Genomic DNA, 17,616 nt, shown 5'->3' with positions numbered 1-17,616 from the left:
TTGCAAGAGAATAAAATAAAAAAGACATAGCTATGTATTACCATGCTGGTCGATAGAGAACCAAAGTAACTATAAGGAGTCTAAAACTGAGAATTTTTTAAATTTTATTTGAACGGCCAACTTTAAAGCCAGAAATAATATAATTCTCACTATAAACAATCAAACAAACAAAGTAAATCCTTACTCTAAAAGCAAGAAACTCGTAGGCTATTAATCAAGAGCAGGCTACACAAGACTGATGGTAATAATAATAATAATAATAATAATAATAATAATAATAATAATAATAAAAGAGTTTTATATATCGCATCCTGAAAGCCTCGATGCGCTTTACAGTAAGATAAATAAAAATAAGAAATAATATCTATAAATATGTACTAATACTGAGAAGACACACATAAAATGATCAAAGTTAGAATATCCAAAACGAAAATATACAGGAAAACAACGTGCCTTTCGACAAAGACCAACTTCCTCTGCCTAAAAGACAAAAAAGCAAAAGAGAAATAATGAATGGATTGAAAAGAAAAAAGAAACCGCGACAGGAAAGAAAGAGTTGAGAGAAAGCGAAACCAGAGCAACAGTTGTGAATGCTTTGAGAAAATGAAAACATCAAACATTTTTCGCAATTGCGGCAATTTCGGCAATTTCCTTGAGTTAAGGTAACCCTTGCAATCAATTATTCTAAAGCTAATAAATAAATGTAGAAAAGCTTAAGGATAGGCGGTTTTTTTTTGCTCTGAGTAATTATCTAGCATTGCATGGAAAATAATGAGTTTCTGATACATTCTTTTGTTTTCGACTGCATGCTGTTGGAACAGGCTAACTTTAGCAGTATCAAAACAACTCGGAAATAAGTTGAAGCTTCTTTCTTCTGTCAGTCTCAGCACAACCCGCGGTACTGAAACTCTTTACGATCGAAGACCCTTTGTTTTGTTACAAATATTAATTTATACGTTAAGGCCTTTCAATCTAGTCCGCCCCTTGATCTTCAAAACAACAGCAACCAAAGCAAGCTGCAACTAGGTCAGGCTGCCACTCGATCAAGTCAGTGAAACTGGCGTAACCTCGTACTTCGCAGTTGAACGACACGAATGTGTATATTAGAATGAATATTGATAGGCAAGAATGATTTTCACTTCTGAAAATAGCCTGCTGTTTTTTTTCCTTTCTTCGTGGTAGTTGTTGACGACTTTCCGCTGTTATTGATGTTTTTTGTTTTGTTTTGTCTGTTTGTTTCGGCTGCGTGCGTTTTTTGTGTTATCAAAATATCTCGGGGCTGCACGAAATTGGTTTCTTAGATGAGTCAAATCAGATAAAAACCCGCACCGTTTGTATAGAATGACGATTATTTGGTTTAGAAATAAGAGACTTGAAAAATACGAGAGCCACTCAAACGTCTAAATAAATAATCATGATTTACTCAAGTGCTATTTAATTGTTTTTAATCGATTATTTAAGTATGACCAAACATAGATCTCATGTTTGGATCAGTTTCCATTGTTCTATATTTATCATTTTGAAAAAGTACTTAGTGTCTATGATCAGCCGATAGTTTGAGGACTGCGATATACAAATATTCAGTGTAAATATATTAAGTCAACGACTCTTCTCACTTATCTACATCTCAGCTGGCTCTGATGCATGGATTTCGTTTTTTCAGTCTACAGCGTCAAGTTCCTTTGTGAATTTAGAGAGCACAGTGTTGAACTGAAGAGAAATCAATTCAACTCAGTTGAAAGACTTGAATGATTGTTGTAGTTGTATATATTTGCTATAAATTTGTATTGGTTTGAGAAGACACATGAGTTATACTATGTCCCATGAGATGAGAAACTCACCAAGGAAGAAGAAAAGCTGCAAAACTGAATACGAGAATCGCGCACGACAGGAACAAAATATCTGCGGAAGCTCAACCAATGTCGTGTTAATTCCGTCCCAAATTGGACAGGAAGGCAGTTTAATGGTTGATAGTGAACACAGTACGTCATTAAAACACACCCAGCTTTTTAACTGTTGCTGTTGCATAAATAGACGAGAGAGAATGCTATATAAAGCAAGTTGCCAATGCAAACAAATGCAATTTATTTAGCTCATTAACACAACAGGCTGACACACAGATAGAAATATTTATAGATCTGTCTTAATATCATCACCTATGGAAACAAGAGTTTTTTGGAAGCAGATTTTCGTGACTCTTTTACTTAATTTTATTCTAAAAACAAGCGAATCTTTACCTCTACATGAGTCAAGGCAAGCTAAAGAAACAGAATATCTTTCTCTCGTATCAAACGAAGGTAAGCTATGATCTCAAACACGAGCTGACATTTCTTGGGATACATGTAGCATGTACATTACAAACTAATTCAGAAGTGATTGGGAATTTAAAGCAGCCGATAGGTAGAGGGAGTAAATCTTTTGTAGTTTTGACAAATACGAATGTGATTAAGTGATTGGACGATCAGCCACAGAAGACATCCCAGACGCACTGTGCATGGTGAAGTCTGGTCGACGTCTTGAAATACGGATCCAATGCGTATTTTTCCATCTCGAACTGCGTGATGGACTATGTATACTTTTCTCAACCCCTTAATCTTATAATCCAACGATTTACAGATCTTTAATTAATCGTTATCTAACAAATGCGTGGAGACGAGTGTGCAGCGCTGGTGCTCTGACAGCTTGTGACTAGCTAACGCTACATCATGTCGAGCTGTGTTACCAAAGTATTGTTAGAAGAAGTAAGAAGCCAATTTTCTTGATCGCTCGACTGCAGGGGTGCCCTTTCTGTAAATGTTTGGTTTTTATTGGCAATATATGTATTGAAGCACGCGTCAGTTTAAACCGATCAAAAAGCTAACTTGCTCGGCATGATTTCCTTTATTTTAGAACATAAAAACAAGGCTGGAGTGGATATTTTTGACTTCATCTTGAGGCTTAATTCAGAGAGAAAGAAATTTTCATCTGGTTTAGGAAGGATGAAGAACAGAGCACCTGACGGTAGGTAGACCACATGTACGAGTGTAATTTTGGATAACGAATCACCTCAAGCGATAATCCAAAATGGCGGCCAGCCGCTTTGTTGCTGTTACCGGGAAAAAATGTGTCTTTTATCTTCTTTTTTTTCCTTTTTTTGAAAGAATCAACTGTGTATTTATACTAAGACAATCATATTCACCTAGCTCAAGCTCAGTGAATATCGGGAATAATAACTTATTATTCCCCGATGATCACTTAGCCTTCAGCGAATGATTGTTAACTATAGGCCAGCAATATAGTAACTTCCCAAAACCATACTTGATATTTTAGAAGGCGAAGAACTTTTTCAAGGAGACATTGTTATGACGGATGACATTCGAACCGCCTTGAAAAACAGCCATACAGATATCATGACCCTTCCCATCAGGAAAGAAAATGATCAGCGGCGGAAGAAAAGAGCTGTAACTTCGCATGGCCAAAAGAAATGGCCAATTGCCAATGGTCAAGTTGAAGTTCCGTATGTTATCGAGACTTCAAGTGGTAAGCCGGTACTTCTTTCTATCATTTACTATTTGATAGTTCTGCTCCTAGCGACACATTCAAGGGTTTTAATTTAGAGAGGTTTTCATTTTAAATATTTTAAACATATATATCATATTTTTAACAGAAAATGTCGAAATGTTAGATATATTGAGTTCCATTTTAGAATGATAGAAAAGTCCCTAGCTACTAGATAGTTGTTTCCATAGATTAATATGAATTTCGTGAATGCCTTTAGCACAGAATGCGGCATTCATCCACACTTGCTGAAACTACGGGCCTCTCGCTACGTTGCTGTTTGTATACTTTATAAAAGAGAAATTGAACTAAGATTAGGAACCCCCGTGCCCATCATGAGCACTCTTTGATGCTATTTTTAGAATATTTTATGCCTATTTTTAGAGTCAATCATTTGATCGTTTGTTTTTCTGCATAAGCATACTGCGCGTGCTCTACTCTGTTTGCTCATGTATTTTTCAAGAAAACCGCGTGAGCAAACCGCATGATGTCAAACGGTGCTTATGAGTACCAGCAAGAGAACATGAAGTACATGATATTCTCTTGGTACCAGAGATTCCTTCTCTTAGTTTATTTTCTCTTACTTTATGTCAGTTGTGTCAGAATTCTAATCTCTTGTGGTTGGTTTGATTTCAGTTCCCGATAAGACAATTATCACCCAAGCTATGGATCACTGGCACACTAACGTGCCTTGCATCTCGTTTGTACCCAGAACTAATCAGCCAGACTATCTGAGCTTTTTCTCTGGTCAGGGGTGAGTCCGAGTTATTTGTCTGTCTGTCTGTCTGTCTGTCTGTCTGTCTGTGGTTTGCTTGTCTGTCTGTCTGTCTTTCTGTCTGTCTATCTGTCTGTCTGTCTGTCTGTCTGTTTGTCTGTCTGTCTGTGGTTTGCTTGTCTGTCTGTCTGTCTTTCTGTCTGTCTGTCTGTCTGTCTGTCTGTCTGTCTGTCTGTGGTTTGCTTTTTGTTCACCACTTATCATAAATAACAATCAATGTAACGCACATGGGAGAATGCGCCTTACTCATGCGGCAGCCATATCGACTGGAACAATAGATTCCCCCCGCGTGGCCTCGCATTCAAGGATTCAGGATGAGGTTTAATTTGTGGGTTAAACATAGGCTGTTATTCTTATGAGAATACATACTCTAAAAAAACGTATCTGCCATCGAGAAGATTTCTCCTTCCCTTCAATCCCCACACTCTAATTTACGTCATACTTGTCGTTGTAAATATGTGTATATTACTATCAGGTGTTTTTCATGGGTTGGTCGCAAAGGAGGCAAACAAAGAATTTCTATTGGTCCAGGATGTGCAGTAATGGGAGTTATTGCACATGAAATAGGTTAGTATCTCAATGATTTACTCGTGTGCTGCTATAAATAGCATATCACATAATCAATCAATGACTGACAGCTGTCTTTCAACTGGAATAGGACACGCCCTTGGCTTCTGGCATGAACAGTCCCGACCAGACCGAGATAGATACGTCAAAATATTATGGAACAATATTCGGTCAGGTAAATATGCATGATTGATTATGACGTCATTATATGAGACTACATGTGACGTCATTGGATCTGACGTCTGACGCTAGTACACGAGACCAGACAAGACGTCATTACAATATCAATAAATCGTTTTTCCTTTTGCTTTTTTGATCAAAAGACGACCTTGATGAATTCAAAATGATCGACAACTCCGACACTAACGACCTTGGAGTGGAATATGATCTAGCCAGTCTGATGCATTATGGTCCAAAAGCGTTTTCTAAATCCCCTTCACTTAACACCATCGAGAGTTTGAACGGCAGCACTACCTTTGGTCAGCGGAATGGTCTGAGTGACAAAGACGTTGAACAGGCCAGGCTGCTATATTGCCCAAGGACAAATGGTAAGCTGTCAAATAAAAGTTCTGGATCTGGCAGTAACATTAACAGTTCATATATATGTATATTTATATACTATAACATCAATTGTTTTTAATGTTTTCTTGCAGCTTGTCAGATTTTGTATAGTGATCTCGATGTTAACTGTCCAAGATGGGGAGTTATTGGTTACTGTGATAACAAAGTCTACAAGACCTTTATGTACAATAGCTGTAAGAAGACTTGTATATGTAAAGGTAAGCCGTTATGTTGCTTTAACTACTGTCAGAAGGGGTTTGTTAGACTCATTGATTGCGTAGCAGCCAATAAAATTAAAGATGTTGTTAACTAATGAAAAACACCTGAGTATTGACACTTCGATAACAAAGCAAAACGTCCGCCATTTTTGGCGAATGAACGAGACCAAACAAACACATACTGAGAAAAAAATAGCAAATGATAGCACGAACTGAACAAATTAGAAGTTCAATAAATGAGCTCAAAATTAGTTGAAAAGTCGTAAAACTGAAATGAAATAAGTTTACTAATGGCTCCATTCAACATTTGAAAGAACTAAATAACCATCGTTTATTGACAAAGCTACACACTTAAGACAAACCCGTGTAAACTTGTGGACTTCAAAACATTGCAAAAGAAAAAACGTCTTATTATTTTAACCTTTATTTTTATTGTATTTTTATTTCGACAAACTCGAGTTAATTTGTCTTTTCGTGCTTGACATGAGACTCTTGATTATAATTTTAGAGATTGTACGAAGACTAAATATTAAAAGATCATTTATTTTGCATTTCAGTTTGCGAAGACACGAATTCGGGATGTCTGGGATACGTTAATGCAGGGTATTGTACCAACGATGCTCACAAGGACTGGATGAACTTAAACTGTAGAAAAAGCTGTGGATTTTGCCATTAACCATTATTAATACTAAATAGTTATTTATTATGAACGAAATACTTTATTTATTAATTATCAAGATGTATAGGCATTGGTTGAATGGTTTATAAGCGTTGTCTTCATGATGCAATGTGCTAATCATTTTGAAAATAGGTTTGATCACGTGGCTTTATTGGATTGTATGGTTGGCAATTTGTGTGACTGATTTTTGATAATTTGAGGTGACTTGAAATTTTCAATATTCCACTAACTTTAAAATTAAATAACATATTAAAGAAGCAAAAAATTAAAAATCGCTAACACTTTTAGAAGTTTATCTTTTTCGAAGCCGTAACGCCATGCCACTAGTTCACCTCTACCGAGCGTGCCCAATTTGTGTTTAAGCCTCTTATTATAAAAATCTTTATCATCTGACCTTTAAAACGTTATATACCGCCACCCGGTCAGCTCAGTTGGTAAGAGCGTCGGTCTGTTGTGCGGAAGGTCGTGGTTCAAGCCTCAGCCGGACCAACACTCAGGGTCTTAAAATAACTGAGGAGAAGGTGTTGCCTTTGTAATTATATCTGCAAATGGTTAGACCTTCAAGTCTTCTCGGACAAAGTCTTAAAACCGTAGGTCCCGTCTGTCTTCACTATATAACCCTGTAAAAGGCGGACGTAAAAGAACCACTCGAGGGCCACAAGTTGATCAGTTAGCAAAATTACTATCACGTGTCACCCTCATTAAATAAAGTCTTCAATCAAAATAAGGTCTTCAATCAACCAATCAACCAATCAATCAATCAATCAATCAATCAATCAATCACTATGTTTTATATGGTTTCGTTGAAAGCGTTGCGCAGAGAGAGTCCTACACGAAACATATCTCCAGTAACCTTCTAGTAAAATCACTCTAGCATGGCTTAACTAGTAAACTTCGAAATATATGTACGTTTTGTTGCAAAGAAGTACTTTTAACGGAGAATGAAGGTTTTGATTCGACATTCCGGAAGCTCTCTCGCTCCAGTCAGTTCGTGGTTGTAGGTTTCGGAGCTGGAGCGAGAGAGCCTCTGAACCCAGAGCCAACTTGGCCGGGGTTTAATCCGTTTAGCGGCCCAAAAGGGATGGGAAATAGGGGTCAGATGGCTGTGGGAAAGCTAAGGCAACAACACTGGGCGCTACGTAGGCTATCGGGTTCTATATGATTCCTTTGAGAACGGAAATATTTAAAGGTTTTCGAAATAAGTATGTTTTTTTAAAGAGGATAATATCTTCGGTTGATGACAGGTATATGTCGTCAGCGGTGACGTCATACTGTTCCTCAGTTGTTCTAGAATATTCGCTAAAACTGAGCTTTGTCAAAGAAATAAAAACAGAGAAAAGATATCCTCAGGAAATCCGCAGAGGTTAACTGATTATTCGCATTGATTTCAGACGATTTTTCTTTGTTATTCTAAAATTTTCTTTGAAAAAGGAATCTGTAGATGTCAAGCCTAGCTTTCAGTCAGTTATAAGCCCGGCCGGACTAGGGCGTTTAACTGAAGAGCCAGGAGTTTCATTTATCAGCTAATAAATCAATTTGTAATGCTATGATAAAGTAGTTTATAAGTTAATTATTTAATCTTAACATTTAACCCTATAGGAAAAGAACTTGCAGCATTATGATTGCACTTTCTTATCGTTAAGAAGTTTTAATCTCTTCTAAGGATTGGTAATGATGTATAGTAATTTAATAAAAATTTAACATAAACTATGTTAACTGTGGCGGATTTAGGGGGGGGGGGGTTAATTGGGGGGAAAGGACCCCCCCCCCCCCCCCACTGGCGGGTACCTTGGATTTTTTTAAATAAATAAAGATGGTACTAACTCATGAGATTTAATATGAAATGGGATTGGTGGATAGGTTATCCATATCAGGAGCGCCCCTAGGCCAGTGATGTGCCTCATGGGAAAAATGATGATGCAAGAGAACGTTATTGTTGTGCCGAGATTTGCAAAAATGAACCCTTCCCCTCTTAAAGTCCTGGATCCGCCACTGGTTAATAGTATAGTGGAAAATGTAATTTGTGACGCTCAAGACAAGAGATTGAAATAAATGAATGTTTTTTTTTCGCCACGTGAGTGTATGTTGTGGCACGTGTTGTTGTCTGGTTAGTGATAATGGAGTAGTATACAATAACCTGACGTCGTTAGTAAGTCATCAACGGTTAGCTTCATTGTGGACATGGGGTTCATATCTTGGCCGAAAAATTGCTTTGTAACGCTAAAACCCTTAAGGGCGCATCTTTGTATGGATGGTTCACACGTTCTTATTTTTTCCACGTGTGTGGTTTCAGTTTGGGTCCTGTTCGGCCTTGCTGTAGTATAACTTTCCGTTGTATATGAGTATATTCAAGTGAAGTAAAGATTATTGTGGGCGTAAGCCGAAGTTAGGTCAAAATGTAATGAAAGTAGTTTGAACTTTCGAATCGGCCAACATTCGTTTTTTTTTTTTTTTTTTGCTAACTAGTGCTTTACTACAGAACACCTCGAACATCACGTCTAGATTATTGGCCGTATACGCTTGCAAAAAAGGAATCGGACATAGCTGAGTATAAAGCACTGAAAATAACACCATTAAGTAACATTCCACAGAGCCAGACAGCGAGGAATGTGCTCACTAGTGCTCTGCTACAGAACACCTCAAACATCAGGTCTACGATTGTCAATCTCGAGGGTCCTCATATTCAATCAATTAATGGATCCCCTACACACATTTCTAGTCTTTGGGGGTAAAAATTCCTCTTTTTTTAAGGATTGAAGTTTGATTTTTCGATGTTTCGATGGCAGCTAGTACGTGATTCAGTAGAAATGTTTGTTGGTTATTTTCTGTGCTTCTAGAATATAGAATCAGGTTCTTTCGCAGTCCAAGATCGCAATCCAAATTCCGTTGTGGTCAAAATCTGGTCAAACTCGTAATCTGTCGCACGCTCTTCAGCTTTTGTCTTATCGATGGCTGTCAAGTCGTGTTAAGTCAGTTCAGTACTATCGTATGATCCTATGGCTTGAATTGTTCTTTTTTTCTACAGGTAACTTGATAATGGAAGATTCTAGATATTGTATACATGAGGAAAAAAACTCGATCGAGACTAATATAAATATAAAGCATACGTCAGAACAGTTGTTATTTGGTTCTCTGCTGTGATTCTAGAAGTTTTGATCCCACGAATTTCTTGGACCCCACCTCCCGTTCCTCTCTCCCTCAACACTACTATATTCTAGTTGACATGCGTTTTGAAACACTAGCATATCTTTCACTCATAGGTTACACTTCATCTTAAATTCATCTTATATACTTCTGTAGTTCAACTATCAGCTATCTCAACAATCTCAATACTGCAAAGCAGTGCCGCCTGTCTCTCTGCAGGACTGCCCGCTACGCGTCGTTTTCTCTCGGCCGCTTAATTTTTCGACGTAGTATTTCAAGTTTCACTTGAACTTTCAGTCAACGGTTAAATATCTATCCAAGGTTAATCCATAAAATCAATTGCGCACTGGGTTCGAGTTCCCCTTTTGTGCACTATAAAAACCAACGCATCAGGATAGTTTGCATCAACTCTGCACAACAACGTTTAGTCACAAGACCAAAGAAATAACAATGAAGTCTCGTCCAGTAATGTTGCACTTATTTGTTTTATGCTCTGTTGTACTTGATCTTAGTACTTTTGCACAAGGGCTCCACAAAGGTAAAAAGTCAAGTGTTGTTTACTATGAATGACTGACTCACTAAGAGTATTATTTCTAGCTTATTTGATTCTTGATTCATCATCGTTGGCTAGTTGCCTGCCTGAATATAATGGTCTACATATCTAGCAATACCTTTCACTTCATTTTCTAGATGTGGATAATACAGAACCTTCATTTGGCCTTATCAAGAAAGCCAAGGAAAACAATAAATTTCGTAGAGGTAAGACGTTTTTTTATTGTACTATACGCTCATAATGTCATGATCAAATATATTCATATTCCAAGTTAGAGCGGTTTACACCTCACGATTTTTGGAAGACGAACGTCATCCAACAGTACTCGTGTGACGTCACGAAAAAGTATATTTTGGCTTCAACAATTCTCGATCTTTAATTTTCGATATACAATCTCAGCTGATATTTGTCCGATTCTCGTCAAATTTTGGTGTGTAAAAGTCTTTTTCGATTGTCTATAGAAATTGGGAAACAAAAATATGATAACGCGAAATTTAGACTTTATGACGTCATCACTTGAGTGGCCACGATAGAGATGATTCTAGCACAATAACGAGGCTCTCCGGATAATGAATGCTCTAAATTGTATTGAACCCTGAAAAGTAACCTGCGTAGATATAGCGCTTTAGATTCGAATAGTTTTCTGTCTAACTTTCGACATTTAGCAAGGCGTCATAAAGAAGCTGTTGCTAGAAGAAGCCGCCATATTGTATTTCATTGATGCTGTAGTGTATCTCCGTGTTTGCGGACGTTTTTCGGGGCTTGATCCCTAGCGGCTAGCGCAGTAGCTGCAAACACTGATGCTAAAGGTCTCTAATGTTATCTAATCTACTCTCCTGTGGAAGAGCCATATCCAGGAATACTGGGATAAAACTGGATGACCTTACTGTCGCCATGGGAGATCCAAAGTGGCTCTGCATTGTGCGAGACATCTCGGTCAAGGCCGCAAGATGATGATGATAATGATGCTAAAGATAATGAGTGTTTTTCGTATATACAAAGTGTCATATTAATACAGGCAATATTTTAATTTTTTGATTTTAAAAATTAAGAAAAACTTCTATTTCCCGAGACTGATCACTTCCAGTTGGTTATTCGCCTGAGAATATAAATGTGTTGTGGCCCTCTCAAAAAGGTTATCGAGAAATAGTGAAATTGTATTACCACTACGTGACACTCTTCTTTATCAATGAGAAGAAAAAAATGGACAGGCACTTGGTATATAACAAATGCATTTGATGATGTCTGACCTTGTTCACGGTCCGCCGAGTGTGATCTGTTTGTGTGTGTGTTAATTAGAGCAGATGAATCGTTTTCGTTGCATGACCTTGCATGAAGCATTTTCTTTAGCTCACAGCCGCAAAAGTGTTAAGCATTCAGAAAGCGCGAAAGCTCTCCTATGTTCCAGTCCACACGATTCGGATATTTTTGAATTCGCAACTTCGGGTTCGTGACCGTCAACATGAGGCCATATTCACAGCTATTATGTGTAGACGGGTGGCCAATTTGCGGGTCCAAAAATATTCGAATACGTGTGATCGATACAGTCATTTCCCCTCTGGCAACACTTGGTCAACGCTCTGCAGTCATTGCCTAACATAAATGTATTTTGTTGCACAGATGGTGTTAAAACCAAGTATGACCTAAGAAGCAAGGGTTTGTATCCTCATGCTCAAAATACACAACAACCCAAGAAAAGCAAGAGACCAAAAAGAGCTGCCATGTCTAATAAATCGAGACTATGGATGGACGCGAATGGACGCCCACTGATCCCTTACGTCATTGAACCAAATAATTGTAAGTGCACTGAAACTGATGAAATGATTAGTGTGTACTAGATGGGGGAAGAAAACGATGCAGAGGTCCTTAACTAATACATACCTATCTTAGTGTTATATGTAAGCACTGAATCATTACAATAACTCAATGGGTGTTTAGTTGCAGATCACACTAAGCGGACAATACATATGGCCATGAGGCGCTGGACAAAACACGTGCCGTGCCTGCGGTTCGTACAGAGAACAAATCAGCGATCATACATAAGCTTCTATGCTGGAGAGGGGTAAGAATTAACTCATTTCTGTTCCCCGGACAGCCTGCTTTCAGTTTAACTTGCATGTATTTAACATGTAAAGGACTTTTGTTTTATGTGGACATCGTTTGACTTTGCTATATTTTGATGTCTTAGGTGTTTTTCTGATGTCGGACGAATGGGTGGACGTCAAAGAATTTCCATTGGTCAGGGATGTGGACTGTTAACGACCATTATCCATGAGATAGGTACTTTTGATCTAATCTAATCTAGTTACAGCATGATGGTGTTGTGCTAATACTCATGGGAATAACACGTGGTTTGAAACGTTCAAAGCGATGGATCTGCCGCTAAGGTATCCCTGCTTTTTGGCACTGTTTTCAAGGCAATGTTTTCCAGGCAATGTTTTCCAGGCAATGTTTTCCAGGCAATGTTTTCCAAGCAATGTTTTCCAGGCAATGTTTTCCAGGCAGTGTTTTCCAGGCAATGTTTTGCAGGCGTTTAGAGAGGATGTTATTTCCTATTTCCGACCCGGCGAGGTCCAGTATTCTAGGATAGCGTAAAGCCAGAGGAGGTTCCACTAGTATCCCAGAATGCATTGTGTTTGATACTATATTATCACTTTTTCGTGACGTCATCACTTTGGTTCGACCGGCTTAGAGTGCACAACAAGATGGCAGTGTTCAGACTCGGCAAATGCTTTTCAAGATATTTCATTATTGTATGTTCATTGTGTTTCAAAAGATGATTTTTCTGTTTGTTTACCCGGCCTTGAAGGAGTACAAGTCGTTTTTAGACTCGTTCACGTCAGTTTTTTGGAGAAGTTGAGAGAGAGACGTGTCGCTCTTGTTCCAACAACAACGAGTGACAACTCTTCGATGGATTACTTGTTCAATAACGTCCGTAGCTCAGCTCTTATTCGCCTTACTTCTACATCTAGTATAGGAGTAAGTAAGGTTTATCAAATATTTTTGTTTTGTATGAAATGGGCAAAAAATATCACACCTTTTACGAGTCGCGTTTGCGATAAATTGTCGTAAATATACTTCAATTGTGACTGTCCAAAAGACTATAAATCATGGGTCACTTTTAGTCATTTCAAGGTTTTGCTTTTCCTAAATATCTGAATGACACATATTTGTTGCTTAAACTTAAAATACTCAAATATGTGAAAAGCAGCATTTACTTGATGTACCATATAAAATCCAATATGACATCAGGTATGACACCACGTGACAAAGTGAACTCGAGCGATATAACTCTGACAATTGGCGCAAATCCAAACAAATATGTATGTAGATTAAGAGTATGTTTAATAAACAATACAAGGTCATGAGTTTTTACCTCGTACAGGTCACGTAACGGCTGCTACGGAAAGTGAAAGTCGCACACCGCTACAGACGAGTAGAAAGCGACGCCATATTGGAAAACGAAACTCGCAAAGTAACTTGGGATACTAGTGTATCCTCCTCTGGCGTAAAGCTAAACAACAACAAAATTGTATACATATTCAAGACCTCGGGCATAGTTTTTTTTCCCGATCCAAACCTACCCGTTAATAACATATATAATATATATAATAATCCTAAGTATTATTGGAATCTCATGTTGTTCTCTTCTTTACTCACAGGACACGCTCTTGGATTCTGGCATGAGCAGTCCAGGCCAGACAGAGATCGTTACGTCAGGATTTACTGGAGGAATATCCAACCAGGTGACTGACCTTATTCGGGCCTTATTCCTGTAGAAATAAAATGAGATTGTGCATTCTAGCATTCTAGCATTCTGTGGGCTGCGGAAACTGGGCTAGAAGTCAACAGTATTTAATGCAGTGTAGGATCTTGTCAGTGAAAGACTGAGTGGCTAAATACATGACGAAATACCACGAATCAATCACAGTGCTCTAATACATACTCAACTAAATGAGTTATAGTAACAGTTTCATGTCACGATGATGACTCTTCACGTCACGCGCGTCACGTCACGTTACGTTACGTCACGTAACGAAACAATTCATTACGAACTCCCTGGCTTTCAATTGAATCCTCTGTCTTCTATCTTCTGTATTGATCCTAGAATTCAAATATGCCTTTGAAAAGTACGATGATGGCCGTATCAACAGCCTGGGTGTTCCTTACGACTATGACAGTATCATGCATTACCGTTCCACAGCTTTTGGTCAAGGTCGCACTACTATAGCTCGAATCAATGGTGATAAACGGTTGAGCAATAAGAGAGGACTGAGCCCCGCTGATATCAAACAAGCCAGGCTACTCTACTGTGAACCGCCTACCAGTCCTCCGCGACCAGCTACACGCCCACCTACAGGTTAGCCGGGGAACATTGATTTCTGTATTTTGTTGTAAATGTTTAACATTAAAGTAGGACTGTGCAAACTCCAAAAATTGTTTGTGTATCAAACTGTACGTCAAAAAAAATAAATATTGCCTTTGAAATCAAGGCCAAGTACGTGTTATCTATTACTGTGTACCTAACACGCTTCTCTCACGAGTTGTTTTTCATGGGGTATGTTGTACATCTGATTATAAACCTAGATGTGAACCTTGAATTTGAAAAGAAGAATTCTTTCCTCGCTTCAAACTCATAGTACCCGCGATAAGCAGGATTGCAGGAGCCCCCCTCGATGGCGTTGCTTCCAAGCCCCTTTTCCTAAGTCCCACCATGCCTTATTTTCGGCGTTTGACGTCAAATTTATTCTTTTCAAATTTATTAGTTTTAAATAAAATTGAAAACAAATTTGACGCGAAAAGAATAGTTTTGACGTTAAATGCTGAAAATAAAGCATTGTTTATTTATTAAAGGGATCTATCAGGTCGGGTTCAAAAAAAAATTTTGATCTCGATATCTCCATTGAAAGTGCCATAATTCATAATAGTACTTATGTTTACTAAAACGAGATGCCTATCTAAGTGCATCGACATTATTAGATTATTACACTAATCTATTTCAAAATAAGTCTACAACTGATTTCGGTCCCAGATTTCCGATCTCCGAACTTTTTTTTCTTCAAAAAAGTATATAGGTCAAGGGCGCTAGGACAGACCGATTGGGTTATATATAGACCTATATATGTGTGTGTTCAAGTTGTTTCAGTTATTTATAGATACTGAATGCATAGTTCACTGACTTATCTTTCCTCGTTCTCGGTAAAAAACGCTCGAGGGTCGGTTCATATGGCTATGGTATTTATCTCTCTTATATTTGCTGACATGTCTATGATTTTACTTTAAGGCTGTTCTCACAGAGACTTCAGTTCCACGTGTAGTTACTGGGCAAGGAGAGGATTCTGCTCATCTAGCAGTTCTCACTATTCAAAGATGCTTAAATACTGCAAAAAGACATGTTTTTGCAGTAAACGATCTGGTAAGTTAATCATAATGATTTTACGAGCAGTTCGGCATTCTTGTCGGGTTTGGCGTTTACAATTATTTCTCAGACTTGTTATTATCTTACTGCGACCTCTACTTTAATTCCAGACCCTGGTAAAGTTTTGTTGGACGGAAGCCAGGACAAATAAATGCTTGTTGCGACTGACCTTTCTCTGTCTCAGAAAACTGAATAAAAGCGCGTTCTAATCAGGGGGAGGGACAGGGGGGCTTCTTGAGGTGGACGAATTTTATGAATTCGCAGAGACTATATTTAGCACAAGCGCAGACACAATTGAACATGTGTTACACTTTGTCACAAGTAAAAAAACCTCTCAGTTCAATGATATATGTTTCTCATTTGTTTCTCAGTTGTTTGCAAGGACAAAAACCAAAGCTGTGCTTATTGGAGTAAACTCGGATACTGCAGGACACGCACCACCATCAACTACATGCGAATCAACTGTAAAAAGAGCTGTCGACTGTGTACAGTCCATAACACACGCCGAATATAATATATGATAATGTTATGCTTCAAAAAGCATAATCATCAGAATCTTGAAGAAGCTGAAACAGCGAGCCAGTAAAAAAAGGCGGAATCGAGAATAACAAGGAGACTTTCCTCCGAGAATTGAATACCAAATGCTTGCTGCTGTCAGTGCTGCAGGTGCGCGTGTTCTAAGTATATAGTACAGTACAGTCATCACTTATCGGTATCTGTAAGCACTAGGATATGAAATACATAAAATACTGATATAAAAGGAAATATAACATGTACATAGAAATAAAACGCCACAGAATCGACTATATATTTATATCTATACATAAATATATTTTTATTAACTATATTCATATGAATAAAAAATTCTTAGCATTGTACTGTACTGTTCAGCATTTCTACATAGCGGGTGATCAGGGGACCATAGAGAACTAAGGAAAAGTAAACTAAATGTGCCAGCGTGATTATGCTGCCTAAAGTCCCAGATCCACACCGAATTTCGGCTCCAATCCGTAAACAGGATAAACATTAGGAAAAAATCACAGGTAGCCCAATCCCCTGAACTAATGGTATATGTTTTGTGTCTACAGTAGTCTTCTTATTGTCTTTCACGCCGTTGCGTTTCGTGGTGACAGACACTAAGAACGTCTGCGTAGGAGGCTAGGTTCCTGGGTGATGTAGGGGGTTTGAAGGGGGGGGGGGGGGGGGGGTAGGGGATAACATGTAAACCTCTTCCCCTTGTGAATCCGAGAACATTGAAAATTGAAAAATAGAACACAGTTATGAGGAAGAGTAATTACAGGTTGAAGTAAGTGAAGGTTGTAAGTTGAAAATTATGCAGTTTTGCTCAAGAAAATGGTGATAGATGCCCATTTTTTTCGAAAACGTATGACTGGTAGTCGATGATGCTGCCTTTTTTTTCGAGGTAGTATTTGTTGGTTGCGTGGTTAAGAAATGATCAAAATGTGTATTTTTGTTCATATTTTATGAAACTATAATATATGTGTTGCTTTGCAATTAGGATTAGATGGTTTAAAAGAATAGAGGATTTGAAGTTCGACAAATAAAGTTATAAGATTGTTCCAAGGTCAAGTTTTAGTGATGACTTATTATCAACATGTAACGACCACCAACCTGTGCATGAGCACAAAGATAGAAGAAGTGCTTGCAAGTATGTCAATTTCTTATCTATACAGAAAGAGCACCGAGAAGTCAGCATCTTTAATATCTACTTTCTTTAGGGGCATACTTAACATCTGGTAGAATAACCTCATACTAAAAGAAAAAAGACTATCAATTTTCCAGGTCCAAATCATTCACAATGTTGGATCAATTTGGTTTACTCTGTTTTTAACTGCATCAACAATACCCCTATATGTTACGAAATTAGTATTAATATTGTATTTTTCTATAAATCAGAAAAATTTATAAACTTGTTTTGGTGATCTATTAAGTTTTCAATGGTTTTAACGCCTTTGCCAATCCCGATTTGTAGTTCCCTTCCCCTCAAGACAGGACTACTTCTATCGGATGAGCATCATTTTCAAGTTAATCCCGCTTTACGTAGGATAATCTTTTCCCATACGTGGATGATCTGCTCTGCTCTCCGTGCCCCTATACACGGGTTTCAAGTATGTATCAAATATCGCTGCTACATCCGTCATA

General features: G+C 38.0%; 2 protein-coding genes across 2 annotated transcripts; both read left to right on the top strand.

The window, feature by feature from the left end:
* The first annotated feature begins 2,051 nt into the window (after nucleotides 1–2,051).
* On the top strand, nucleotides 2,052–7,221 carry LOC116289594 (blastula protease 10). The gene is made up of 9 exons (XM_031696541.2): nucleotides 2,052–2,297; nucleotides 2,890–3,000; nucleotides 3,310–3,519; nucleotides 4,174–4,291; nucleotides 4,788–4,879; nucleotides 4,971–5,054; nucleotides 5,203–5,427; nucleotides 5,533–5,658; nucleotides 6,216–7,221. The coding sequence occupies exons 1-9, from the start codon at nucleotides 2,159–2,161 to the stop codon at nucleotides 6,332–6,334; spliced, it is 1,224 nt and encodes a 407-aa protein (XP_031552401.2). The 5' UTR covers nucleotides 2,052–2,158; the 3' UTR covers nucleotides 6,335–7,221.
* A 2,660-nt stretch (nucleotides 7,222–9,881) lies between these two features.
* Nucleotides 9,882–16,310, top strand: LOC116289595 (tolloid-like protein 1). The gene is made up of 9 exons (XM_089038623.1): nucleotides 9,882–10,019; nucleotides 10,172–10,240; nucleotides 11,655–11,831; nucleotides 11,973–12,096; nucleotides 12,223–12,314; nucleotides 13,697–13,780; nucleotides 14,143–14,394; nucleotides 15,319–15,450; nucleotides 15,825–16,310. The coding sequence occupies exons 1-9, from the start codon at nucleotides 9,932–9,934 to the stop codon at nucleotides 15,965–15,967; spliced, it is 1,161 nt and encodes a 386-aa protein (XP_088894749.1). The 5' UTR covers nucleotides 9,882–9,931; the 3' UTR covers nucleotides 15,968–16,310.
* Nucleotides 16,311–17,616: the final 1,306 nt, after the last annotated feature.

Source organism: Actinia tenebrosa, unplaced genomic scaffold, assembly GCF_029948245.1.
Source record: "Actinia tenebrosa isolate PJP-AT-01 unplaced genomic scaffold, QUT_ActTen_1.0 PGA_scaffold6__47_contigs__length_16458017, whole genome shotgun sequence".
In the NCBI taxonomy this organism is placed as follows: Eukaryota; Metazoa; Cnidaria; class Anthozoa; order Actiniaria; family Actiniidae; genus Actinia; species Actinia tenebrosa.
Note: the sequence above shows the minus strand (reverse complement) of the source record. Positions and strands in the feature narration are given on the sequence as shown.